Genomic DNA, 27,605 nt, shown 5'->3' on the forward strand with positions numbered 1-27,605 from the left:
ACATAAATGGAGGATATTAGCAGACCCAAACGTCCTGCCTGCAAACCACTGCCTGAAGGGTGAAGTAGTCAAAGGAGGTCCACTTGAAGTAAGATAACCTGCACTGGTACAGCAGACAAGAAAAGGCAGCAGGAGATAAGCAAATGGTTGTTCCTTTTAATGTTCTGATTTGGCTGCAAACAAACACCATTTTTGTCATACCGCACAGGATGGTCCATAGGATTTTGTCTATTTAAATGAAGCTGAAGGAAGGTGAGCTCTGAGCAGATAAGGCTTTCCTACAACGTCAAGTTTGTGAGACACTGCTCTACGGAACACAATTCAACCAATACAATTAACAAGCTTAAAACTCACGCAGGACCCCAGGGCCTTCTGAAACAGTTTCAAAGGCTCAACGTGGAGAAAAGCTAGGAAGATTTGCCCACTGACCGTTCTGAAAAGCGCAAAAGGAGGAATAAATACAAGAAAACTTTCCACAAGCAGAGCATGCTTTCAGCTTGGCCTTCCCAGTGGCACAGATCTAGGAGCTGCACTTGGTGCTCATTCTACCACATCCCTGCCAGCCAGAGCCAGCCAGCGGCCTGCCTCATACCCTGAGGCTCTGCTCAGCGTTCAGGTGGCACCTCTGCTCCAGCGAAGAGCACTTTAACACTGGAGAAACCAGCAAGCTATCACTTGATAACTTCTGAAAGCAGTGGTAATCTCCTACAGCAAACAGAGCAAGTAGTTACAGAAGCAGAGCACCCACACAGTCTGATCTACCGCACAGCCATCACAACGGAGAGGCCAATGCAGCGCCATGTGCAATTATCAAAAGCCTGTCCCAACACGAACCCAGCGCTGACAGCACCCCAAAGGTTTGCCTGTGGGGGACGAAAACAAACACCATCACCCACAGAGATTAGCAGCAGCACTTTAAGGGCTCTGCCGCCACTCATGACAAAAAAAAATCCACGTCATCAGCAGGAAGGTTTTACTTCCCAATGTTGGTTTTGTCTAAGAGAACAGAAAGATTCTCAGGGAGTTCACCACAGAAAGAGCCACTCGGGCTCGTTCTCTAGAGCCTCGCCTGCCTTTAGGCTCCCACAGGCTGCCGCGTTCTGGAGCGCAGCTATTTGGCTCCAGCTGCCCACACTGCACAGCCATGAAATACTCTTCACGCTTTGGCAACGTGACCAACGGTGAACGCTGGGTGCACAGCGGCGGTAGCTGTGGGCTCTGCCCTTTTCCTGCTGCCCTTCCGAAGCATCCGTCCGTCCCCGTACAAGATGCGAAGACGGCCCCAGGTTAAACGCATCTCCTCCCATTAGAGATGGGCTGCTTTTAAGAGGAACACAACCGCTCTCCCGGCGCGACAGCATCAACACGCAGAAAGCGCTACAAATGCCGACGCAGCAGCCGGAGAACGGCCGCAGCCCCGCGCTTCGCCCCATCCGCGGCTCTCGCGGAGCAGCCGGCCGAGCCCCGCTCCCGGCGGTCGCTGGCAGAGCTCGGCGCCGACCGCCGTCCCCTGTCATCCGCCAACGGCCCCGGCTGAGGCACAGCGCTCACCTGCCGAGCGGTCGCTTCATGCCCGTGTCGGCGGCGGGCAGACGCAGGCTGTGCCTCAGGCTGCAGCCCTTGTCGAGAGGCGCGGGCGCGGCGGCGGCGCGCTCATGCTCCACCGTGACCGACTCGTTGCGCTTCCTCATGGCGGGCGGGGGAGCGGCGGCGGCGGCGGACCGAGACCTCGGGGACGACGGCGGCGGCTCCGCGCACGGCCGCCGCTCGCCCAGCGCCGCGCTCGCCCCAGCCCCGCCCCCGCCAATCCCCGCCTCCGGAGCGGGATGGGGACAAAGGACACCCGCACCTCGGATGGCCGCCGCCCACTCCGCTCCTCGCCGCCATCTTTACTGAGGGGAGAGAGAGCGTCGCGCCGCCATCTTTACTGAGGGGAGAGAGCGCCGCGCCGCCATTTTGTTGGCGGCCTGAGGCGCTACCGCGGCGTGTGGGCGGGGCGGTGGCGGCCTGCTGCCTGTGGGAGCTGGAGTTTGTCGGTAGAGCTTCAGACACAGCAGCGGTGTCCAAGTTCTGGATGCGGTTCTTCCACTCTTGTTTGTGCTGTTGTCTTCTGGGAAGGTAATGATGCTTTAGAATATAGAGCCTCGTGCTGATCTCCACAGACACACAGGTGGGGTTGTGTTGCCACAGATATTCCCTAGTGGTATGGAGATTCTGCACTGGAAGAAGTGGTGGTAAATAAGGAATAAATAAAACGTCTATTCTGCTACCAGCAATGATATTAATAAGTAAAAGTATCTGTGTTAGAGCAGTGAGCAGCAGAAAGCAGACACTCTTATATATCCCAGCTTCCAATAGTAAATACCAGGCTGGCCTGCCAGGCTGCCCATGTGTTCTCCTTGAGGGAAGGGATGGAGGAATTCCTGGAAAGCAGAGCTCTTCAGACAGGTGACCACAGCTATTTTGTGTCCGTTTCTTCTGTCGTGGTGCAAACTGTTCCATACCTGGAATACACAGAGAGATTCCAGGCAAAGAGGGCATTACAAATTAATTCCAAAAGCAAAAACAGTGGGCCAACGAGGAGAAAGTTGTTGCCATGAGACAAGCATTAACTATCTCAGCATGTACGGTTAGCTTGCAGAAATTACACCCTAATGTGCTGATGTCTGCTTTGTCATGTTACTGGAAGCTTCTCCTAACATTTGTGACCTTCTGGAAATTTTTAAGGTTTAGAAATCACCCCATCATCTATTTTATTAATTATTTATATATTTATTGGATGTGTAGTCCTCTGTACTGCTAGTACATAATTTATGGTGTATAAGAGAGACTCTCCTGTTTGGGATCAGTACTTTCCCTTCTTACCTACTGTAAGAGGTGAGTGCATCAGGATGTTGCCCACTCACAAAAAATTAATGTACAGCATCCATTCCTAATCCCAGAGTAACCCCACATATTATGGTTGAATTCTGGTGAGTTTGTTGAGAGTGTGTTAAGGCAAGGGACACACTTCTGCTGCTGTTATAGACAAACTAGGGTGAAACTCTGCCATCTGTGGTTACCGAACAATTTATCTAAACAGTGCTAAACAGCCCAGGGAATGTGCTCTCACAGGACTTCTTAGCAATCAGTAGCTCCATGTGGTTCTACAGAGAGAATATATACAGGAAGAACAGGAAAATCCAGTCAGAGAAAAAGCTGAGAAATAATTTGATGTTTCTTAGCCCAAGGCATAAATGAAGATTATGGTAAAGCTGTAGTAGAAACTGTCCCTCTGAGCAAGGACACCTTCCATAGAGTATGTCTGGAAGGATCTTGAAGAGGTATGAAGACAGGCCACAAGATAAGGAAACCACCTGTTGAACTTCACTGATTCCAGTCTCCTTCCTACCATGTACTTGAATGCCTGGCCTGGAGATGAAGAAGATGGAAAGCAAAGGACAGCAACTGAGCACCACTACTGAGTAACATTAGAAAGAGAAGGGATGAGAAATGTGGATGACACTCCTAACAAGTGTCCACAAAGGACAGAACCCAAAGAAGGAGACACTGAAGTGACACAAAAAGGCCAGAAGAAATTACTGGTCAGTAAACCACTGGAAGTTAAGTCACTTGAAAGCACAGGGTATTCAAAGGAACAGAGCGATCAGAAAAAGCAAGGGCAGAGCTACTTCTGAGGAGCTACCACTGAGGAGGAGGTGACAGATGGGGGGAAAAAGCCAAGGACAGGAGACTCAGAGCAGAGCAGAGGGAGACTGTACACCTTGCAAAGGAGGCAGCAGTACTTCTGAAAATCCAGAAAGGCCTGCTTTGAGGCCATAGTGTTCTATTCCTTAGAACTGGTCCTCTGACAGAGCAAGGAATCATCAGGAAATTCTGTTCAGGCACTCCTAACCAGTCCTGCAAGGCACAGCTGCCCTTCTGGGAAGAGTTTTTCCCCAGTTTTGGAGATAGTTGAATGAACATTCGTAGAGTTCATTGTCATCTTTACTATAGCCTTGCTGTCAAGCCTGTAAAAATGACTTTTTTTTTTTTGTGTTATATCTCTGGCAAAATGGGGAAGGCATTGCTGTATGTTATAGGCTCAAGGACATTTTTCTCCTTGTGCCCAGCTAGGTTTGTTTAACTGATGAGTTTGAAAAAGAAAAAAAAAGAGCTGGTGCTTAGGTTTAGAGCAGACTGATTGAAATCTTCTGCCTGGATGTATTGTTATTTGCTCCAGCAACAGAGAGCATTGTGATAAAGACATAGGTTGGTCCCGGGTCACATTTACATTCTTTCTTTACAGTGTACTATGCATTTCTAAGGGCATGCAACAGTTCTGCAGAATTCAGACAACAGAAAATGCAAGTACATCCAGTCCAGCTCTTGCAGACCGTCTGCTGGCCAGGTGACAGAACTACTGCTTGGAATAGCCAAGCTCAGTATGATCACAGGGGTTCCTAGCAAAGCACAGAATAGCTCAGTGTTTTCTTTGTTCCACTCCAAACTGAGGTCTGGGAGTAAATTGAGAAATACGTCATCTGGGAAGCATTTGTATTTACCTACCTGCTGGGGCAGTTCTTCAAGCTGTGTATTGGAAGATCATAGAATCATAGAACGGCCTGGGTTGGAAAGGACCATAATGATCATGTTGGTAAGGTTTCTCTCCACAGTTTCCTGTATGCTGACCACCTTGCTTGCTAGTGGTAGTGCCCCTGCTGAAGCAGCCTCATTTCACTCCCCACTGATGCATCATGCTCCATCTAACAGTGCACCCCGTGAGCCCGGAATGTGCCTGCCCCCAGAGACTGGCAGGGTAATATACAACAAAGGTTCATAATGTGACCCATCACAGAAAGAGGTGCCTGTTGCAACTCTTTTTCCTTTTCCTTTTCCTTTTCCTTTTCCTTTTCCTTTTCCTTCCCTTCAGGAGGCAGCAGCAACACAACTCAGAGCTTGCACAGCTAGAGTTACACTGAGATCCCTTAAGTTCCCATGCTTAAATTCAAAGAGCTGTCTTCCAAATCCCATAGGTATTGACACTCCAGGACCCTTGTGAATCCTGTGGTTCTGAGAAACTCTGTAATACAAAGTGGTGCCTTTGAAGCACACATCCTGAATAGATGTGCTCAGTCAGGGAGATAGAGCAGGGCCAAGGACACAGTGCAGGTTCCCTGGTAACAAAACTACAGTACACACTCAAAGCAGGCCATAGGTAAAATCTGCACCAGTTTGAAGCCACAGTGATTCATATTACAGACTTGGCTGAAGTGAACTGGAGCTTTTTCACCTCTTGCACCAGCAAACAGGTCACCAAGCACCTCAAAACTTTCTCAACTTCCTTGACCCTACCCTCTTACTACAGCAAAAATCAAATCTTGCTCTGCAATGACACATTTGTCCGCTTCTGCAAATATCTCATACTCTATGACATTAATTTTTGAAGTGTCCAATAGCCAGTGGCTGTAATAGTGGCTTGGCCACTTCTTTAACAGGACAGGTATGTCCAGGTGCTGCTGCAAGCCCTCAGACTTGTTTCATCAGTAGTAGAGGATATGTTTCAGATAAATCATGCAGAACAAAATACACATTCTTCAAGAGCTGCTGAGGACTGCCAAGCTCTTTGTGTGTTCCGCTGGAGCGAGTCATGATATGGTGCTCAGCAACGAGAGATTAGCTAGCAGGAGACCGCTGCAAGGTGCAAGGGTGTCATTCATACACATTTTTGCATTCCTTGGTTTTCAACGAACCCTCTTCCAATTGCTACAGATTAAGGTGAATTTATCTCCAGAAATTCAAGCGTCCATGTGGTGCTGAAGCCTGCTCTGCGGCCTGGCAGCCTCCAGCACCGAGTGAGGGCTGCTGTGTGTGGGGTAGGGAGTGACAAAGTCTGTCGTCCACAGGTCACAGAGCGCTTGTAGGCAACGCAGCAGCATCGAAACAGGCTGTCTGCTTTGTGCAGCACTCGCCTGTAGATGGCAGCAGTCCCACGTGGCACTGAAACAGGCTGAAGGAACGTTTGCATCAGGTCAGCAACCACAGTGAAAATTTTTGACCTTTGCAGACTTTAGGAATAGCAGGCCTCTGAGACCGGAAGAAATGGAAGAGTCATCTCTGGGGAGAAGAGCGTCAGGCTGAAGAACACTGAAGTAAACTGGAAAGACGCAAGATACATGGAGCATAATAAGAATGCGATCAGGAGTAGTCAGCATTGATTTATGCAGGGGAACCGGTGCTGAACCAATCTGAAACCTTCTGCGATTAGATGGCTGGTTTGATGGGTGAGGGGAGAGCAATTAATGTTGGTTCTCTTGACCTGAGTAGAGCTTGAACACTCTGGTAACATCTGGAAATGGGTGATGAAGTATGGGGTAGAGTCTCAGAGGACTGTGCTTAGGTACACTAAGTCCAGCTGGAGGACAGTCGATAGGGGTGTGCCCAGGGGTATTTCTCCTCTTTGTGGCTGTCAGGCAATACCCCTAGTGACTGGAAAAAGGGAAACATCACTCCTACTTTCAAGAAAAGGAGAAAAGAAGACCCAGGGAACTGCAGGTCAGTGAGCCTCATCTCTGTGCCTGGGAAGATCCTGGAACAGATCCTTCTAGAAGAGATGTTAAGGCACATGCAAGATGAGGTGATCTGAGACAGCCAGCATGGCTTTACCGAGGGCAGATCATGCCTGACCAATTTGGTGACCTTCTATGTTGTGATGGCACTGATGGACAAAGGAAGGGCAAACACTGTCATCTTCCTGGACTTGTGCAAGGCCTTTGACACGATCCTGCACTGCCTCTTTGTCTCTAAATTGGAGAGATATGGATTTGAAGGCTGGGCTATTCAGTGGATAAAGAGTTAGTTGGATGCTCACAGCCAAAGGGTTATGGGGGTTATGGTCAATGGCTCCATGTCCAGGTAGAGACTGGTGATGAGTAGTGTTCCCCAGGGGTCTGTCCTGGGGCACCACAGTGGTCTTCAACATCTCTATGATGACTTAGTGACTTAGACTATGAGATTGTGTAGTCACATCAAGTTTGCTGATGGCACCAAGCTGAGTGGTGCAGTGGGCACAATGTAAGGAACGGATGCCATCCAGGGGAACCTGGACAGGCTCAAGAAACGAGCATGTGAGAATCTAATGATGTTCAACAAGGCCAAGTGCAGGATGGTTCACTTGGATCAGGGCAATCTCTGATGTGTGTACAGACTGGGAGAAGAGCTCCTTGAGAGCACTCCTGCAGAGACACAGCTGGGGGTTCTGGCAGACAAAAAGCTGGACATGAGCTGGCAGTGCATGCTTCAAGGCTGAAAGGCCAGACATATCCTGGTCTGCATCAAAAGAGGGGTGGCAGCCGGGGGAGGGATGTTCCTCTCTGCTCTGTCCTCGTGAAGCCCCACGTGCAGCACTGTGTCCAGGCCTGGGGCCCCCAGCACAAGAAGGACATGAAACTGCTGTAGCAGATCCAGAGGAGGGCCATGAAGGTGATCAAAGGGCTGGAGCACCTCTCCTATGAAGAAAGGCTGAGGGGCCTGGGCTGATACATCAGAGGCAGCAGCTATTCAGAGGCAATGGGACAAGTATGAGAAATGGGTGAAGGTAAACCTCCTGCTCAGCAAGGGAAGTGCAAAGTCCTGCCCCCAGGGAGGAACAAGCCCAGGCACCGGCACCCGCTGGAGGCCAACAAAACTGCTGGAAAGCAGCTTGGCAGAGAAGGCCCCGGTGGATACCAAGCTGTGCCCATGCACAAAACAACCCAGCAGCCTCCTGGGAGGAGTGTCGCCAGCTGGTGGAGGGAGGTGATGCTTCCTCTCTGCTCAGCACTGGCAAGGCCACATCTGGAGCTGGGTCCCGTTCTGGGCAATGCAGTACGAGAAACGTGGACACAGCGGAGGGAGCCCAGCCAGAGGTACAAAGATGGTGAAGGGACTGGAGCATCCCTCGTATTCTGAGAGAGCTGGGGCCGTCTTGCTTAGAGAAGGCCAGAGGGGATCGCAGGAACGCGTACCCCTGAGGGCAAAGCACCCCCGAGCTTTTCCTCCGGCTCGTGTCACCCCTCGCACCCCGTAGCCCCGCCCGCCTGTGATGGACGGGCCGCTTCGCCAATCAGAAAAATCTGCCGCTCTGCGTCGGCGCGGCTGAGCGCAGGCTGTTGCTAGGCAGATGGGCTGGGCTGGCCCAATGGGAGTGGCGCGCTGCGGCCGGGCCCGGGCGCAGGCGGCGGCGGGAGCGGGAGCGGAGCGGCTGGGCCCCGGCGCTCACCATGCCCTACAAGCTGAAGAAGGAGAAGGTGCGGCGGGCGGGAGGGCGAGCGGCGGGGGTGTCCCTTGGGCGTGCGGTCCGCTCGCCGCTCCCTCCCTGTCTCCCTCCATCCTCGCCGCGGCCTTCCCTCGGCGCGGCCGTTGGGCGGGGGCGCGCGCGGGGCTGCGGCCGGCAGGGGGCGGGGGCGCGCGCGGCGGGGCGGGCGGGGCGCCTGGTGCAGGAGGGCGGCGGAGGCGCGCGCGGGGGGCGGTGGTGCCCCCCCCACACCCTTATCCCCACCCTCTCCTCGACCCCCCCCTTTCTCCCGCGGCGATGCCCTCGGTAGGAGAGGTACGGCCCGGCCGCTGCCCCGGTAGAGGCCTGGGAACGGGCCGCAGGGTGCCCTTCTTGGGGGAGAAGGTACAAAGGCAGCGCGGGGCCGCGGTGTCGGGGCGCGCAGGGTGAACGTTTCGCTTTTTCGGCCTTTCAGGAGTCTCCGAAGTCGGCCAAAAGCACCACAAAGCCCGGCGGCGGCAGCGGGAAGGATGGCGGGGCTGAGAATTCGGAAGAGGTAAGGCTTCTGCCTCGCGCAGCGCTGTCCCTGCGCTCCGCCAAGGGAGGACCCCTCCCGGATCCGTGGGATCTGAGCAGAGAGCAGCAAAGGAGAAAGTTCACACGAAGTTAGTGCCCCTCGAGCTGCGGCCCAAAGGGAGCGATGGAGGAGCCACGGTGAGCCTCCCGTCGTGCAGCCCTGCAGAAAGGCCTGGCACAAAGCTGGGGGCAGTGTGGTGAAGCTGGCTGCAGGGAGAGACATGGCACCTTCTGAGGTGACTGTGCTGTGCGGCCTCGCCTCGAGCGCTGTGTGCAGCTTTCAGAGCCACAGCGTAAAGGATGTAAAACTACCATTATCCAAAGAAGGGATATGAAGGTGGGGAAGGGTCTAGAGGCCTAAATGAATAAAGGAGCAGCTGAGGCCCTTGGGTTTGCTCAACACAGAGCAATGGAGTTGAGGGGAGGCCTCATGGCAGCCTCCAGCTCCTCACAGGGAGTGGAGGGCAGTGCGAAGGTCTGCTTTCTGGGGACAGTGACAGGGCACAAGGGAACGGCACGGAGCTGTGTCAGGGGAGGGCAGGTGGGGCTGAGGGAAAGGCTGTGCCCCAGAGGGCGGTGGGCATGGCACAGGCTGCCCAGGGCAGTGGGCACGGCCCCGATGCCGGAGCTCAGGGAGCGCTGGGACACCGCTCTCACACATTAGGGCTGGGTTTTGGGTGGTCCTGTGTGGACCTGGAGTTGGACTTAATTATCCTTATGGATTCTTTCCCTCTGGGGAAATTCTATGAGTTGATGAGAGGAACCACAGCTCCCAGGGAGGAGGAGGCCTGACAGACAGGAGCAGTTGCATTGCTCCTGTCAGAGCAAAGCACAATCAATTCTGTTGTCACCTGGTGTCAGAGTGGGAGAGTACTGAGGAGTCAGAGAAAAGGAACTTGTTCTTGAAAGGCATTTTCTGGGGGAGTGAGGCTGTGAAATAATTGCTAGGACACCTGAAAGAATAGGGATAAAGTGCTAGAGATGAAGTGATTCTTCTTTAGTATAACAGCTTCATTTCTGAGCTCAGCATTACTCACAAAAAGGCATGGTCTGTATTCCCAACTATGCAGAGTCTCATTCTCAATTTTGATGTTGCCAATCTAGACGTATTAGAATGGCTTCAGCAGAATGTGATAACATGAAAAGCTGTGTTAGAACTAACAAAAACTTGGGTCAGCTGGAGCTTTTATGGCAGACTTGGGTAGGTCCAGCACCCAAATAGTGTGCTTGTGGATTCCGAGACTTGACTTGGAAGAGCATTGTATGCACGTCCAACAAAGGATGCATACACATGTAGGTATGGTTTTTCTTTTGTTTCTTTCTAATACTGCAGTTTGGCGAACAAGCTGTGTCACTTCTACGTCCGTAGATGCCTGTGTGCTCAAGTCTTGTTTGGAATGTTTTGCACTTATGATTTGGAGGACTGGGTATGGGAGATGTAAGGCTAATGAAGACGTGGAAGACTTCTGTGGTTCAGTGGGAACGTCACGGTCCAAATAAGGTTACTTTAGGGTCTCCTTCAAAGCATGAACCTGTGTTGCACAGCCTCGAAAAATATCCCTACTACAGCCAATCCAATTTAAGGTTCAAGCCATGCTCACGCCTAACCTGCCTTGTAGCCAGCAGAGAACCAGCTGAGTTTGTTTGCCTTGGAGCTGGTGGCGGTTTTGTAGATCCTCTTTTACATCCCATCCCTGTCTTGGCCTCTGCCTGTTTTATGTTGTGTATACAGCTACAAACAGCTTGCTTGAGGGCTGTCTGCTGATTTAACAAGTGAGGGAACGCCTAGTTTGGCATCGTGGGGTCAGGCTTACCTTTTATTTATTCGGTACTTTTTGTCTGTTGAGTTCCCACCTCTAGGAAGAAGAAGGAAGCCTAAGTCTTGCAATGTAAAGGTGATGGAGAGCCACCAAAGCAGAGCACTGTGATGTCCCCATCCAAACCAGTGGCTGTGTTTCCTGGTAACGAGTGCTGCAGCCAGAGAGGGAGAGTTAGTTACAAGTTTCCTTCCATTACCTGAAATGGCACATAATGTATGGTTGTTCCTGACTACAGGAGAAACTTAGAAGTGATGTGTCTAACCTTTCCCTCCCACGAAACATACCCAGCCACTTCCTCATACCCCAAACAAAATCCAGCCCTTCTTTAAGATGGAAGGTTGGGTCTCCTTTGATCACAGGAACAGAGAGCAGAAAGGAGACACCTTTCCAGTGTGCTGCTGCCACAGGTCTCATCTCCATTTCCCTGTTGAGTTTGCGGTGGAGTTTGTTCTCTCTTGGTGCTTTCCTGTCTCGGCACTGCTCTGCTGCAGAATGGAAGAGAGCTCTTTGCTCGATAAGAAGAAATGTATACCAGTTTGAATGCAATTTTCCTGCTCTTCAGGAAGCACAGAAAGGTATTTCTACTTTAACACTGGGGGTGAGGAATTTGGTCCGTGTGCTAGGAGCTAGTCTCCTTTCTCATGTTGGAAGCAGGAGGGGCTTTTGTCCTCGTGAAACACCTGGAGCAGTATCGTGTGGTAGGAGTTGATGGCTCTGCTGCTGTTGTGGGAGTCTCGTGACTTCTAAATTCTTCCATGGCGTTATGGTTGGTTGGTTGCCTTTCCAAAGGTGCGCTGAACAGAATTGTCATCTTTGTGTCTCAATAGTTCAAATATTTGATGGACTTGCATCAGGAGAACAGTATTTGGGCAGTTCTCTTCTAGAATGCTTTTTCTTCCTTCACGCCATTCTACAGGGAGCAGAGGAGGTCTCACAGTCCTCATTTATCCTGGTACCAGAAAGTTGTGATTTGTTCTGCAGGCAAGTTGTCCAGCTGGTGGAATGAGTAAAGCTCTTTAAAAAGCAGCTCTCGTTTGACAGACCTGAGCAAGTGTGGCAGACTGGGACCTCCTGTGAGGATCTTTGTGGAGGGAGATGAAGAGGGTAGGAAACCTGTAGTGTTTTATTCTTTGCAGCAAAGGAGTTTTTAGTGAAGGTGAGGTGGAGGGGCAGGTGCATTCAAAAGCAGGTAGATCCCTACCAGAGGTGGTTTTTGAACTACCCAGAGGGGGGTGGTGCAGTGCTCTGTTAGATACCAATTTTGGTGAAGGTGTCTGAGGCGATGAGGCAGCATAGCTTGGCCAGCCCCTGGCTTTGGAGGAGCGTGGTTTGCTCCAGAAGAGATTGGAGCAGTGGAAGAAAATGTGAGAGCAGAGAGTGGGAAATAAAAGATTTTTTTTAGATCATTCCCTGTGGAATATGACGAAGGTATGAACGGAGAGGATTTCTGTGTAGCTATTTAAGGAGAAAAAAGAAATAGGAGAGCACAAGTAGAGTGGATGAGAGGATGAGAAAGAGTTACTCCTGGCCAGAAAGCCTGGGAGAGGCAGCTGGGTGGTGAAGAGAGTTAATGACCTGGAAGTGAGAGCAGGGATTAGCAGCAGCATTAAAGAGGAGTCGCTCTGCAGTCTCAAGGGCAGCTTGGAGCCTTACTGATGAGATGCACAGCACTGGGAGAGGGTGCTCCTTTTCAGCGAGCTGCTGTATTACGTGTTTTGCAGATATCTCCATGGGGCTTGTTACTGCGGTACCTGGAGTTCATTATTCAGACATAAGCGTTACAGCGTGTTGGTGTTACTTCTGAGACAGAGAGGTTGATTTTTAATAGGGGAAGCCGTGTAACAACAGACAAAGAGCAGGTACTGACTTGAGGGATGGGAAGGGAAGAGTCATCTGAGGAGGAGGAGCTGAGAGCAGATCTGGGCTGAAAGCTTAGCAAGCGGAGGATGCTCAAGGGACCAGTGAGGCAGAAGGGCTTTCCGAGTGGCGATACACCCAGCTGCAGTGGGAGTGCCTGCAGAGGTGAGGTCATGGATGGGAAGGAGAACAGAGGAGAAGCTGACGCTGCGCTCAGAGTGGCTGGGAGAAGAGCATCTCCTGGAGCCCGGAGTGAATAGAAATGGCACAGAGCGGGCCCAGGGCCTGAGGCTCATTGACTTGCACTGACAAGTTCCTAGCAGGGAGGAGAGATGGTGGGAACTAACAGGGAGGAAATGCCAAGCAGCTGGGGAGCTTGTGCCTGGGGGAGCTCAAACGTGCTTGTGATTGGGGCTGGCCCATCCTGCTGGCAGAGCAGCCCGCTCCACTGCAGTAGGAAAGGTGGGGCTGCTGCACCGCGCTTGGGCGAACTGCTTTGTGCTGTTCCCTGATCGCTCCAGAGCACATGGCTGACAAACAGCATCTCCCCAAGCAGCTGTGGTGGTGTCAGGAGTGGGGCTGAAGCCCAGTCAGGTGTGCTTGTGGTGGTCAGCCGATGCTGATGTCAGGGAAACAGACTGAGGTTGATACCTGAGTGTTAAGGGAAAGGCTTTGTTTTAGCAGTCTGCTATGTTCCCAAGGATAAAACTATGTTAAAGAAGCTTGAAACAAGTCTCTCCTCTACTGATTCATGCTATCAAATTGGGGGATGTTGAAGGCAGAAGGATAGTGGGCCTGATACAGAAAGAGCCTCCTGAAAACTAGAATTTAGTCTGATGCCAGGAAGTCAATGTAGAAGTAATCAATGCTAAAACCCTCTGAGTGCTGTGGCATAAGAATGTATCTGGCCTTCCCCATTACTGGATTTTCTGTAGGAAACTTTGTGATGTGTGCATGTATCCATTTCCTAAGTAACTAGCAGTGGAAGCTGTGTTTTGTCTCTCTTCATGCCAGATGTTGGAGAGTAGAAGCTAGTGGCAGTGACATTTCTAGACTCCCTACTGAAGGAGACATGGCTGTAGACTGTTGGCCTGCTGTACACATACCATGATGGGAACATGTGGCATTGCTGAGTGGGTGGGGACTGTACAGACATGTTCTGTCAGCCTCAGATGTCTTCTAGCAGGACCTGTGGGTTCTCCTTCCCCAAATGTTACCTGTAAGGCTGTTCATGCACCTTTTGTTTCTCTCTGTACCACCTTTCCCCTGTAGTGGTTCAAGTATTTGTATTCTGCCCTTCTTCCCTGTGGAAGGAGGGTGATCCAGCCTCCCCACGATGCAGGTGCATTAGCTCTTCGTGCACAGTGATGCTGTGCTGCACGTCCTTGGAAAATGTGAGGACTCAGTTCAGAGTAAGGACTGTTCCTGTCTTGGGTAAGCTGCAGGTAAGCCAATCCTCACAGGGAAGTACTGGCTGTATCTTGTTTGGAGGAGTGCTCAGATAAGCTGCACTGCTGGTGCTTTCCCCCAAAATACTACTGGTTGGCATTTTGGGGAGAAATGGGAAAATTGTGCTCTCCCAGCAAGGCTGGAGTAGTAGGCTGACTGCTTTCTTGAGGTGCTTCCCTCTTCCACAGCTTTTCAATGGATTGTATCAATGTGGTGTTACTGAGTCGGATAATAACCCACTAAGGCTCGAGTGGGACTCAAACCAACAGAACTTCAGCCAGAACAGAACTGAGCTGAGAAAACAGTGGCTTGAGTCTCTTGTTATCTGCTAAAAATAAAAGTGTCTCTAAGTTCTGTTTAAGAGGCACAAAGTTGAGAGGATATCTCTGCACAAGGGAGTTTGTGTCAGTAAGCTCTTGTAACTTGTTGCAGAACTTGGTCTTGCTTACCATATCTCTAGCATCACATGTGCTGGAAAGCTCTATAGCCTTCATAGTACCTCACAGATATTAGCAGAACTGTTGTATGCTTTGCAGATAATGCTGCCCATGCAACCAACTGACCTAGAGCCTTGCAGAAGTAGGTGAGGTGTACTGAAATGCAGGTGCAGTGGCACAAATGTGCCCAGTTTCTTCAGTCCAAGAAGATACTGACCATGTCTTGTTGCCTGTGAGGCTTGTAGGCAAAAGCTTATGAGTTGTTTGACTTTCTTTTCCATCAACAGGCCCAGCAACCACAGCAGCAGCCTCAGCAGCAGCAACAACAAACACCTTCGAATAAGCGCCCCAGTAACAGTGCTCCCCCACCAACCCAGCTAAATAAGATCAAGTACTCAGGGGGACCCCAGATTGTGAAGAAGGAGCGTCGACACAGCTCTTCTCGCTTCAATCTGAGCAAAAACCGGGAACTGCAAAAGCTTCCAGCCCTTAAAGGTACTGAGGCAGGAGCAACCTTCCTAACAAGCTGTGCTTTCTCCAGGCAGAAGAGCGCTGTGGCATAAAGGCTTTTTCCAGGGTGACCTTGGTAGTGTCCTGCCAACCTCCTGCCAGCAGTTCTGTAGGGATGGCTCTGGGAAAGGTGTTTGATGTGGCAGCAGGTTGAGAATTGATGAATAGCCTAAAAGAAAAAGAGGATATTCAATATGAACTTCATTATTTGCTTTCCCGTTTGAAACAAGTGAAGCCCTGGTGCTTACATTTACTTGAGGTTGCTTCAGATTCTTCAACAGGTTGTGTGGAAGGGTGGTAAAATGCAGAGTGCAGACTTCTCTTGGCTCCTACAGTCACCTGTTCCCGGGAGAGTACCAGGCCACCTTCTCCTCCTTGTGTTTACATTGCAAGTTATGATAGTTCTGTTGAACTTGTCTATGTTAGGGCAATTACCCAGCATTAGCAGTTAGTATCCGTAATGGTGCAATTAAAGGTGCCTTAAGTGGAGACATGGAGAAAGTGTTTTCAGCAGTCACTCAACCAGGCCTGTTGCTGACAGTGCTCACAGAAACAGGCCTTTTAGGAAAGGTGGCTGCCTGATAGTTCAGCTAGTCTGTGAAGGAAGTCAGTAAAGTGAGTTTCTTTTCCACAGTAGCTTGTAATGGGAAGGGATTGATACTTAGCAGATCAGAAATCCATACAGTGTTTGAAATTGCCGGATGGAATAGTTGTTCTTTACCTCCGCTGTCCCGATCTCCATACCAGGGGTTACTCTCCCTCTTACCCCACCAGCTCAAGGGGGACTGTGACTAAGGAAGGGAATGCATGCTAGGGGGTGAACCATGCTGATTCCTAGGTGAACCAGATAGATGCTTTGCCTACCTCGAAGGTCTGACAATCTCTATTTTCTCTTCTAGATGCTCCTCCCCATGAACGAGAAGAGCTTTTCATCCAGAAGCTGCGGCAGTGCTGTGTGCTTTTTGACTTCATCTCTGACCCTCTCAGTGACCTGAAATTCAAGGAGGTGAAGCGAGCAGGTCTCAATGAAATGGTGGAATACATCACGCACAACCGTGATGTCGTCACTGAGGCCATCTATCCTGAAGCTGTTATTATGGTAGGGCATGGGGCCAGCATGTGCTTGTTTGCCAAATAAATGGGGGCTGTTCAGATGCTTGTGCTCTTGGGAGGGAGGGAAGAGAGAGGAAAAACAGATATGTCAGAGAGGAGTGTGACCTCAGTCTTTCTCATCCTTTGTAAAGGGAGGTGGAAGTTTTTTTCCAGGGCACAAACTTCACTTGTGGAGTTTATCTGTAATCTCTAACCCTGCAGCCTCTAGAAGGAAAGCTTTTTGCTGTGGTGAGTGTGTTGCTGTGCAGTGAGGGATTTGCTGCACGAGGCCCGTCTTAAGAGTAGTGATGTCATTCATACTCCTTTTTGCTGACCTCAGTTTTCGGTGAACCTCTTCCGGACACTTCCGCCATCATCCAATCCCACGGGAGCGGAGTTTGACCCTGAGGAAGATGAGCCTACATTAGAGGCTGCGTGGCCACACCTTCAGGTGAGGAGAAGGAAGGTCTGGGAAGTTGTGAGAGTCTGTGTCACCTGGATGCCTGCGAGGCATCCAGGTGACATCCCAGAAGGCATCCCAGTAAGCGAGGGTTGCTGTATGCTAGGATAGGAAAGGGCAAGGCCATGGGTGAGAAGCAGCATGTAGGCAATGCAGGCGATAGGGGCATTCTGGAAACAAGCTGATGGCTCTGTGCAGCATTCACCTGCAGATGGCTGTAGTCTCATTTGGCACCGAGGTAGGCTGAAAGTGAGCACTTTGATGGGAATAAACGGAGTTGTGCCATACTGTCTATGTAAGAAGCATTTCCCCACAATGTTAATTCCAATCCTGATGGCTCAAGAGCTCTCATCCTCTAGGCTTCAGCAGTATTAGAGACAGCACCCTTGTCTGTTTTGGCACTCCTCTCCTTGCCATGCTCTCTTGGAGACATGTGGAGGAGGAAGAGTGCTTGTTGCCAAAGCAAAACCTATGCTAGCACCTGCTAACACATCTCTTTTATACTGATGTAACACAGCTGCAATAACTGGGAGCAAATATGGCCAGAAAAAGATGGGGAACAGGAGGGGAAGAAGAGGAAAAGGGGCTGAGGATTCCTTCAGTAAGCTGTGTCCTGAGAAATAGTTTAAGACAAATTAAGTGAAAAGTGTTATGAAGCCAAGAACAAACATGATTAATAGAGCTTAGAAGTGTAAGTCAGGAGGTAAGTTTATAAGAGCCTCCTCAGACACTTGCTGGGAGACATGCAGTCGATCAGACAAAGGCAGAACAAGAGCTAGTCACTGCAGGATGAAGCAAAAATACAGAGGACATAATGTACGGCTCGGCAGCAGTGGTTAATCACTTCTCACTGCTGTGGTTGACGTAGGGATGTGAGTGTTGATGGGAATGGTATGTCCTCAGCACCAGTGTGCTGCAAATGATAGGAAGCATTTATTTCTTAGAATTAAGTCAGTAGCAGGCAGCACAGGCCTGTGGCAAGAGGTCCACTGCTGAGTTTTCATCATGACCTCAGGCTTTTTTTGTGCTTCTGTCTTTGGCAGCTTAGTTTCACCTGTGGTTGGGTGGCCCCACAGCTGCTTCAACTCCAAAGTTAGAACTTGGGGATACAATGCTCTAGTTAGGCCTAGTCATCTCTCAGAAGTTCTCTCTCTTGACAGGTTCTGCCTTTGGATAGTCTTGCCAGTCTAGGGCAGCAGTAGCACTGGAAGTTTCAACGGTAGCAGCCTTCTCAGAGCAAGTTGGCTGTTCTTGTGGATTGTGACACGGCATGAATCTCACGTGGTTTAGTAGAGTCAATCCAAATCTGAAGCCAGTTCCCAGGAATCAGAGGATACATAGTGTTTTCCTGAGGTCCATTTCATGTCTGCTCTTCTGTTCTTCCTTGGTGTTTCTCAAGGGCTTCCAAGAAGAGAAGGCTCTGGAGGGACGTTATAGCAGTGTTTTAGTACCTGAAGAGGGCTTATAGAAATGCTGGGAAAGGACTTTCTATGGGAGCGTGTAGCGACAGTACAAGGGGAGGTGCCTTTAAACTGGAAGAGGGTAGATTTAGACTAGATATTGGGAAGAAATTCTTTACCATGGTGAGACTCTGGAACAGGCTGCCCAGAGAGGTGGTGGATGTCCCCAGAGGCATTTAAGGCCAGACTGGATGGGGCTGTGAGCAACCTGGTCTAGTGGGAGGTGTCCCTGCCTATAGCAGAGAGTTGGAAGTAGGTGATCTGAAAAGTCCCTTCCAACCCAAACCATTCTATTCTATGATTCTAATAAATCTAAGCCTTTGTCTTCTGTTCTGGAGGTTTCTGTCCTCTGTAGAGGTGGGGACTGAAGCTAGGAGATTTTCCCAGGCTTAGTGTCTTGATCTGAGTAGGTGGCTTTGTCTTTGGCAGGACCTGAGATGATGAGATCTCATGCAGACTTGGGCAGTTATGTGCCACTGCTCCATAGCCCATTATAGTGAGGACAGGTGAATCAGTGTCAGTGGGTGGGGAAATGTATATTCCTGTGTTTTCTGTGCCCCCACCCAGGCTTCCCAGCCTTCTTTCAAGCCCTTAAAGAGATGAAAAACATGTAAAACATGAAGTGAACATTGATGAGAAGGTGAGGAGGATTTCTAAGTGATCTCTTTTTCCTCCTGCAGCTGGTGTACGAGTTCTTCCTCAGGTTCTTGGAGTCACCTGATTTTCAACCAAATATAGCGAAGAAATACATTGACCAGAAGTTTGTACTGTCTGTAAGTAATCATAGCCCCTGCCACTGTGCAGCACCTTTGTGAAGGACATGCAGCAAACTTTTGCCGAAGTCTTATGCAAATAGTCTGGCTTAATAAGGAGATATAAGAAAGAAAACCTTCATTATCTAATGTCTTGAAGGAACAGCTAGAACTATGAGAGCTGGGCAAGAATGTGTGCAAGCTGTAGTCTCTGGAATTCGTTCTCATTGTGTAGGTGGGAGATGGGCACTGGGGGCTTTGCAGGGAGAGCATGAGAACACATGGTTTTGGGTAGTGTCCAGGCCATTGCTGTGCTTTAGAAGATGAGAGTGCTGATGGTACCATCTTGTGGCTAGGGAGGTGACCACTGTACTCAGAGTGCTGAAGGCATCTCTTGACTGGAGGAGCCACGTTTGCTGAGTAGGAGCACTGCCTAGTATTGCTCATAGCTTCATCCAGACAATCGTGTGTAGACACTGAATTTCTGTCCCCACAGCTGCTGGATCTCTTTGACAGTGAAGACCCCAGAGAACGTGACTTCCTAAAGACTATTCTGCACAGGATCTATGGGAAGTTCCTGGGTCTGCGAGCATATGTGAGACGGCAGATCAACAATATATTTTACAGGTGAGGTGTTTCCTAGTGACACTGGCCTGATGAATGGTTGGTACAACCCAGTGAGATAAATTCTGAACATTAGACTATCTCTGATCTAGGCTTTAATTAGCCAAGTAACTTAGTTATATCATTCTGTTCTGGTATGGATACTCTTGCTCTGTGCCTAAGAGCAGCAAAGGTTTGGTAGTGCTGTCTTCAGCATTCATAGCAAATGTTGGGATTGGTGAATGTTAGCTTCTTTGAAGTTGTGCTGATCAGGGAGCTATGAATAGACTATTTGCATCTGTCTTTCACATCTTGAACTGTCTTTTCGGAGTTCTGTTTTCTAGAATACCCTTCTCCATTGTTTTTTCTTCCTTTTCCTTATCAGACTGGATCCAGTGTTTGGCAATGACATTCTTCTCTCTTCAGGTTCATCTATGAAACAGAGCATCACAATGGGATTGCAGAGCTGCTGGAGATCCTAGGAAGGTAAAGATGGTCTTGTAAGTCCCAGAGGATTCACATGGGTGATGTGTCTCACAGATGGGTGAGATGTCCTAGCTCAGTGTGCTGGGTGAGCTAGTAGTGCCCTCTTCCAGCTGGTTTTGCAGGAGGTACCTTTTTCAGAGAATCTCACTCTGGTGAAGTACATAGTGCTTTCCAGCCTGCTGACAAATGCAGTGATAGCTTTCTCTTCCCCACATCTGTCTGCTGTTCTTTTGAGTTTGAGCCCAGCCACACTTAACTGCCTGCTGAGGCAAAAGAGCCTCTCAGCCTTGAGAAATGGTAGCAGTGGGCAGCCTCCTCCATAGCTTTAACTGCCTTTCAGCAGAAGCAGCCCTCTGTTATGCTGCTGTTATTGTGTTCTATTGAAGCTGAGCCTTGATGACTGGGCTACCTCTGTGCTGGACTTCCCTAGAGGTTCTGTTAAATTGTGTCTGAATGTTCCTGGGCTTATTCTGTCACAGAAAGGAGTGGAGCCTTGGCTCCTTTAGAGGCTTTTCCCTGCCATGCCTGATAAGGAAGCATGCTTTGACTGGATATGGTTTGCAAGGTTGGGCCCCAGGAACTGCAAGTGGTAGGTATTCTCTCAAGTTACTAGTGAAAGCTAGGGCATCTCACTGATTCTTCTGTGGTGAGACATACTGTGTTCCTGCTGGATAAAGAAATTAATGAGATTCTTGTTTCTTTTCAGCATAATCAATGGGTTTGCTCTGCCTCTGAAGGAAGAGCACAAAATGTTCCTCATCAGGGTCTTGTTACCACTGCACAAAGTGAAATCTCTCAGTGTCTACCACCCACAGGTGAGAAGTGCCTCAAGTCCCCAGGGCAGAATGTGATTCTTGCAATAGTGCTTATTCAGGTTTGCTTGTAGCTATTCATCAGGCTGCATTACTGTATTACATGGCCTTCTTGCTGTAAGATGTTTGGGGCTTTGCACTAGCTCTTTACTGTGGTGATTTGTGCCAGCCTTGCGGTGCCTGGGCCTGTGTGCATTATGAGTGTGCTTTTTGCTACTGGCTGATCGGAAGGTATCCTCCACTTCCTGCTGACTTAATGCTTTGACCTGCTTTGCCTTTCTTTGATGGAAGATTGTGAAATATTGGTGCATTACTGAAACGAGAGGTAAAATTCAGAGCTCCATTCATCAGCTTCTGTATGTGTCAGCTGTTAGTCATTGCTGAGATATGCAGATAGATTGGTGTGCTGGACTGCTAGACTGGCATGGGGATTAATTTCTTGCCATTTAGAAGTCATAAAAGAGGAGAAGCATGGAGAAGATCAGGACTTGAGCTTGGAAGTGAAAAATGGATGCTGAACAGTGATGTCTGTTCTCCCAGCCTTGTTCTTACTGGGTGATAGTCAGGTGTGCTCCTTGTCATATGCGTGGCTGTGCTTGCATTAGAGTGCATTAGCTGTAGACTGCTGACTGTAGATATTTTATTCTCTTAAGGTTGCATGCACTCACTGAGCTCAGGTCCTACCTAGTCTTAGGTCCCACTTGCCATCAGAAGAATTGGGACTGACTTTTTATACAGTCTGATAGTGATAGAACGAGGGGGAATGTCTTTAAGCTAAAAGAGAGAAGACTTAGGTTAGTTATGAAGAAGTTTTTTACTCAGAAGATGATGGGGCACTGGAACAGGTTGCCCAGAGTGGTTATGAGTGGAGGCATTCAAGGCCGGGTTCGATGGGATCCTGGGCAGTCTGATCTAGTGGTTGGCAAACCTGCCCATGGCATGAGGGTTGGAGTTAGATGATCTTTGAGGTCCCGTCCAACGTAAGTCATTATATGATTATAACTGGATTCATTTGGAGCTGCAGCCGTCGTATGCATTGTAGAGGGCCTAATGTTACTTCCAGTTGTGGGTGGTGGTGGTGGCACATGCATCTCCAGTACACTTGAGGAAGCTCTGATTTTGGTATGTGTTCTCCTGCAGTTGGCATACTGTGTTGTACAGTTCTTGGAGAAAGACAGCAGCTTGACAGAACCGGTGAGTAACCTTTCTTAACCTCTGCATGACAGTCAAGTCCCCAAAGCTTTACAGCTTCCTTAGAGTTCAGAAAGTGTGGAAAGAGGCTACAGAGTCTGGGGGGAAAATAGATTATTTACTGAACTTGCTTGGCACCCTGTGGGCAAAATGGACAGTGCTGCTCATGTGCAAGCCTTCCTGAAAACTTCAAGAACATGGCTAAAGTTTGCCTTTGTGCTTCAGATCTTGGAGCAAATGTACCAAGTGTCCTTTCAGGGCAGAACTTTCAGCCAGTGAAGATACTGCAGAGACAAAACTAATAGCTTTCTGATACCTGGTGGAACCAGCATGAATTCGCAAAGACTTCGAAATAGTAAAGAGTTCAGGCTGCCAGATTTGGCTGAAAAACTGTCAGGATGAGGTCATAAACCTGGAACCCAGAAATCTACTTAGGCAAGCCACTGTTTCTTGATGAAAGTATTCTTCCTGCTCTAGCATCAGTATGCTAACTCCATGGTGTTAAGTCACAGTGGGGAGACATATGCCTCCAGGATGTAGTGCTGTTGAAACAGCGAGTTCTAAAATGTGTGAGCAGTGTGTCCCTCACATATTCCAGTTACTGGCTACGCAGGCATGCAGTGTTAGCCAGGCTATATGCTGGCTTGGCAGAGGGTTGGCAAGAGACAAATGTTTCTCCACCTACTGCAGGCCAGGAAATGTCTTCTACAGAGCTGAGCTTCGCAACCTCAAAACAGCAGATGGCCATGTGCTTGTGTCGTTGTAGCAGGGAGCACCAGAAAGTGTGAGCATTTTAATGAATAACAGCTGAGGTCGTTCTGTTCTTTGGCTGAAATGTGTGTGTTTTTGGTGCTCAATGGAAGCTGGTCAGCTTTCTGGCTCTGCAGCTCTGATGCTAGAATGCTGAAACAGATCTCCTTGCTTTTTTCTTTTCTTCCTTTTTAAATGTATGACCTCAGTTTTCTCTGTTCCTAAAAGCCTGCTCTGAAACAAATTGTGTAAAGTAACTTTATGATCAAGCTGAATACTTCCTGTAGCTGAAGTCCAGCCTAGCAGTCTCCTGTCAAAGCTCTCACTGTAGGGTGAAGGATAAGAGAGAAATGGAAAGTCTGTTAATACTTCCAGGATTCATTCTGAAGCTTATTCAAATAGCAGAGCTCCGTAGCTCATCACTGCTTCCTTAACTGGTGGTCCCTGGATTAGAAACACAGCTCTGGTTTGTTGCATAGGGTCCTCACCAGATAGACCAAGGCAGTATTACCACAGTTTTGTTGAAACATCCTGCTTGTGAAGGTTTTGAATAGACTCTTGGTATTACCAGGGTTATTGAAGTCAGGGGTTGTGCCCCAACAAGGCCCTGACTGCAGTAGGAGATGTTGCCACCAATGCTGAAAGGAGGCCAGATCTCACTAGGTCTGTAAGGCTGAGCATGGTAGCTCTTACATTACAGCAGCCTGAATGATTGCCAGGTGAGCAAGATTTCAGATGTGCTAAGTAATAGTGAGCACAGACTCAACGCACCTTGCACCACCTTAGCTGTAGGAGAAATTGTCTGAGTCACTGGAGCTGACTCTTGCCTCAATAGCAGACCTGAGTGATGACAATCGCTGAGGATATCAAACTGTTGCTTGAGCCTTGAGTTGGTGGCTCAAATATTCCTCATCTTGCTGTTGCTTTGCCTACTGCTGTCCTTGCACTGGGGTGAAATTTCTCTCAAGTGTTTGCTTCAGGATCAGACTGCTGAAGTACAGAGTTAAAATAGTAGCTCTTACCAGGAATTGTTTGAATCTAGTGGCTGTAGAGTTACTGCACAGTTAGCATTCCTGTAAACGCCATACTGGTGGCTCAAAGTGAGTGAAGGTCTGCAAGATCATGGATCCTGCCTTTGACAGTACCTAGAAGCAGATGGCCAGGCAAGGAAGTGATATTAATAAATAAAGTGGGATATAGCTCTATATTTGCCTCGTATATTCCTCCGCTGTCTTGTAAGCAATAGTTTCCTCAGACAGAAGTTGCATCTGCATTGTCATATTTCATCATCATTGTTAGGTTTAGCCTCCATAAACTTATCTGTTCCTTTCTGGAGCATGTTTGGACTCCAGATGAAAGTCCTCAAGAACATGTCCTCTGTAATCCAGTTACCTTTGTGTTTAATGGTACTTCCTTTTGCTTGCCCTGAATGTGGCCATTGCATTACTTACTGGGTACTTTTTAGCGTTCAAGCTCTGTGGTATATTGAATAATGATTCCTTCATCACCTTCTCCATAGCATTTCTGATTTTACTGGTTGATCTTTCATTGTTGCTCTGCACCATCTGGCATCCCCTGCCCACTCTGATTTGATCCTTCCTTGTTAAAGTGTGCTGGGGGAAGAAGTAGTTCTAAGCTTTGTGCTGGTAGTACCAAATGTTAGCATCCTGGGCAGCGCAGCTGTCTTGTATGCAACTTGGCAGAGTTCATGTTTCTCCTTCTTCCCTGGTAACTCACCCTGACTCTCTGAGAAAGTCTCATTACTTCTGTTACTTCCTCTCCTTTGCTGTTGTGACTAGACTTTTACAATCTTGTTTCACACCCTGTGTTAACTTTCAGTCTCTAACGCTATGTCTGTACCCTTCCTACTCAGGTGATTGTGGGCTTGCTGAAGTTCTGGCCGAAAACACACAGTCCCAAGGAGGTGATGTTTTTAAATGAGCTGGAAGAGATCCTGGATGTGATTGAGCCATCTGAATTTGTGAAAGTTATGGAGCCCTTGTTCAGGCAGTTGGCCAAGTGTGTCTCCAGCCCACACTTCCAGGTGGGTCCCAGCTCAGGGAGTGGGTAGGGGACTGACTTGGCATGCGAGGGTTATGCCACAGCTCTTGAGCTTATCTTTGTGGACCAGTGGCATGCCGTGGTGCCACTAGAGAGAGTACTGGGGTGCCATGTGATGGGAGGTGGTGAGAGTCCTCACCCAGCCACAGAGCAATCTCATCCAAAGGGACAACTAAGCTGATCAGCGGATCCCCTCCTGCTGCACTGTGCTGTGCAGCAGCTGGAGCAGAGGTGCTCTGCCACCTCCTGTTTTGTCTAGGAGATGCAGTGTGGATCCATCCAGTGTCATCCTGTCACAGTAAATCCAAGCTGGCTGCGATACTAGGTTGAGGCTGATGAAAGAGGCTGTGGAACACAAGTGACTTCAGGCAAGGTTCTTTGTATTATTCCAGTATCGATGATGGTTAGGTATACTGAAAGTGGTAGTCTGCTTCATCCTTGTTCCATGAAACGTGGCTCACACCATTTAACACCAGGGTGGGGTGTTAAATGGTGACATAGCCTACCCCCAAGGTGGGTGTGACTGCACAGTGAGGCAGACTGCCTTCAGTCTGTCTTTTAATACAGTGAGGTACAAAGTTGTGTTCAGAAGCCAAAGATGGGATCAGCCTAGGTTATGTATAGAAATTCAAGGTTTCCCAGAAGAGAGTGACTCTGGAAAGGGCTTAGGGAGCTTGATCAAAATTAATTGGATGTGGATTACTTGTTTGGTTGATGTTAGCCCCTTGGTTCCCAAGACCTTTGCACATGGAAGTAGCTACAGTAGGAAATGAAGGAACTTGAATGGAAGAGGACAAAGGCTGGAGGAGAGGCACTCTGTGCCTCATACCAGTCCTCTTCTGCTGCTGGCTCTTTGCAAAACAGGACTGAAAAACAAGGACAACTTGTGAACACTTCACGGTCTAGAGGAATAAACCTCAAAGGTGTTCCAAACAGTAAGAGTAAAGCTGCAGCTTGTCAGAGAGCAAAAGTGGGAATTGACTTCTTAGTAAGTCTGAATGCCTTGGTGTGGGAGAGAGTTTTCTCCAAGTGGATTGTGCATTAATCAGCAGACAAAGGCTTAACAAGATATAATAGCTGGAAACCAAGTCTAGGTAAGCGAACGCAAGATGAGGTTTCACTTCATTTACTCATGTGAAATGATATATTAAGAGGATATAGTGAGTTCTGTCAGACAAAATATAGAACAGACTAGATGCCTCTTTTCCCAGGTGTTTAGCTCATCCTCAAGCCAGTGTTAAGTGCAGAAATTCACCCATCAGCTTGGTTTACCGCATTGCTGAAATTTGTAGCTAAATATGAAGAAGTATGGTTGAATCTATCTGGAAACTTGCTAGATTTGTTTGATGTGTTGGAGCAGAGTGGCTGCCCCAGTATTTTCCATATTTTCACCCATGCTAAATCAGGTAGATGGATTGTGGTCCTGGTATTTGAAGCATGCTCAAATGCCCAAAGAGACTGTGTTAGAGAGAAGGCCAGGGAGGGATAGTAGCTGTGAAGCTTTACTGAGGACAATCTGAGGAAGTGAAGGAATCTTGGAGTTGTCTGTGCCATGACCTGAAGAGGATGATGTTACTGTGCTCAAGTGTTGTATAAAGAACATTGGAATTAATGTTGGACTTGCCTGGTTAAGAACACGAGGCTTTCCCACAGGAAGGTGAGAAGTGTCTGTCAAATGCCATAAGGGAAAGAACTCCAGGCAAAGGGAAAAAAATGGCCATGCAGAAGTTGGCAAAGGTCAGCCCTGCTGCCTGTGCTGCAGGGAAGCATTTGCTCCTCAACTGGGTGGTGGTAAGCTCTGGTCTCAGCACTGCACAGTTTCCATGTGCACCACAGGTGTTACTGGAAGGAGCCTCTCCAAGAATGGGTTTCTCTCCCACTGCAGGTGGCAGAGCGAGCACTGTACTATTGGAACAACGAATATATCATGAGCCTGATCAGCGATAACGCAGCCAAAATTCTCCCGATCATGTTTCCAGCGCTCTACAAGAACTCCAAGAGTCACTGGAACAAGTAGGTCTTTCCGCATGCCCTGGCACTTGCTGTGCATGCAGGATTGCTTGACCTACTAGCGATCTTGGGGCATGCTGCTACAGTGCAATGATGCATGGCACTCGGTGACACCAGGTGCTGAGACAGAGGGGGTGTTGTTAGTGTTGGCATGGGAAGGTGCCACAGCAGACCACAGTGGCCTGTAAGGACTCAGACATCTTGCAAGGGTCAGCATTGTGACTGTCAAGTCTACCCAGGGTTTGATACCTGCATATCTCTAGTGCTGCAGGTCTCTTAGAGGTGTGCTGTAGGTTTTCCAGCTGATTCTTAACTGCTTATTAGCTGATGATCACCCAACTGTAATGGGATAACTTGTCTAATGCAAGTGCTGGCTGCCCTTGAGGACAGAGAGAATAGAGAAAGCAGAACCAGCCAGGCAGATGTTTGATGTCAGATTGCCTCCTGTGTCTGCACCCTCATACTTGTCTGTGCTGTGGTTCTCCCCTAAACTTCCTGCTAGCCTGTCTTCCAATTGCTTCTTCCACTGATTTCTTACCCATTTAAATCAAATTGTAGAACTCCTTTTTAATGCATTAGCTGAAAGCGCTTAGTCCACAGCTGAGATCCTGAAGTTTTCTTGTAAAAAATACAAGGAGATGGATAAGAACAAAAGTCATATTCTCCTATTCCAGAGTATGGAAATATCAAAATAATTATTTTTGTGGAGGCTGGACAAGAACAGGACTTAAGAGTATGCCGTGGTAGTAAAGACAGGGCTGTGAGGTAGAATTGCTCCTTACTGGCCTGCTGTTTGACTGTTTCATTCTCTTCGTTGTAGCAGAAAGCACAGACTTGAGCCACCAGGCCAGACTGGTCTGAAAATGGGTGAATGTATGAACATCTCCAAGCTGAGTTGTCCTGCTCTCTTTTCCATTTGGTGTCTGTCAGTCTACACATGTAGACACTAACACATGCACACTCCAGGCATGCACACGTTTACCCAAAGGCAGACACATGCATATGCAGACAGGCACACATACGTGCACAGACGTGTGTGTATAGGT

At 48.8% G+C, this 27,605-nt stretch overlaps 2 protein-coding genes across 14 annotated transcripts in view; one reads left to right on the top strand and one right to left on the bottom strand.

The window, feature by feature from the left end:
* Positions 1-1,961, bottom strand: part of ABHD12 (abhydrolase domain containing 12) — a 27,993-nt gene extending 26,032 nt beyond the window's left edge. Inside the window, exon 1 of one of the 2 annotated variants that reach the window (XM_040697006.2) lies at positions 1,850-1,961. In XM_040697006.2, the coding sequence (XP_040552940.1) occupies positions 1,850-1,887 (38 nt within the window). In that variant the 5' untranslated portion in view covers positions 1,888-1,961. Of the gene's footprint in view, positions 1-1,551; positions 1,791-1,849 lie in introns of those variants that run through there. The other variant, NM_001012871.2, reaches the window with a different exon arrangement.
* Positions 1,962-27,605, top strand: part of PPP2R5D (protein phosphatase 2 regulatory subunit B'delta) — a 36,666-nt gene continuing 11,022 nt past the window's right edge. Inside the window, exons 1-14 of one of the 12 annotated variants that reach the window (XM_046939353.1) lie at positions 8,167-8,267; positions 8,709-8,789; positions 10,143-10,310; positions 10,657-13,931; positions 14,660-14,867; positions 15,782-15,981; positions 16,315-16,425; positions 18,575-18,667; positions 19,143-19,273; positions 19,676-19,735; positions 20,442-20,550; positions 21,688-21,741; positions 24,362-24,532; positions 26,435-26,562. In XM_046939353.1, coding sequence (XP_046795309.1) covers positions 13,854-13,931; positions 14,660-14,867; positions 15,782-15,981; positions 16,315-16,425; positions 18,575-18,667; positions 19,143-19,273; positions 19,676-19,735; positions 20,442-20,550; positions 21,688-21,741; positions 24,362-24,532; positions 26,435-26,562 — 1,343 coding nt within the window. In that variant the 5' untranslated portion in view covers positions 8,167-8,267; positions 8,709-8,789; positions 10,143-10,310; positions 10,657-13,853. The other 11 variants (XM_046939354.1, XM_046939352.1, XM_046939356.1 and 8 more) reach the window with 11 other exon arrangements.

This window comes from Gallus gallus, chromosome 3, assembly GCF_016699485.2.
Source record: "Gallus gallus isolate bGalGal1 chromosome 3, bGalGal1.mat.broiler.GRCg7b, whole genome shotgun sequence".
Lineage (NCBI taxonomy): Eukaryota > Metazoa > Chordata > Aves > Galliformes > Phasianidae > Gallus > Gallus gallus.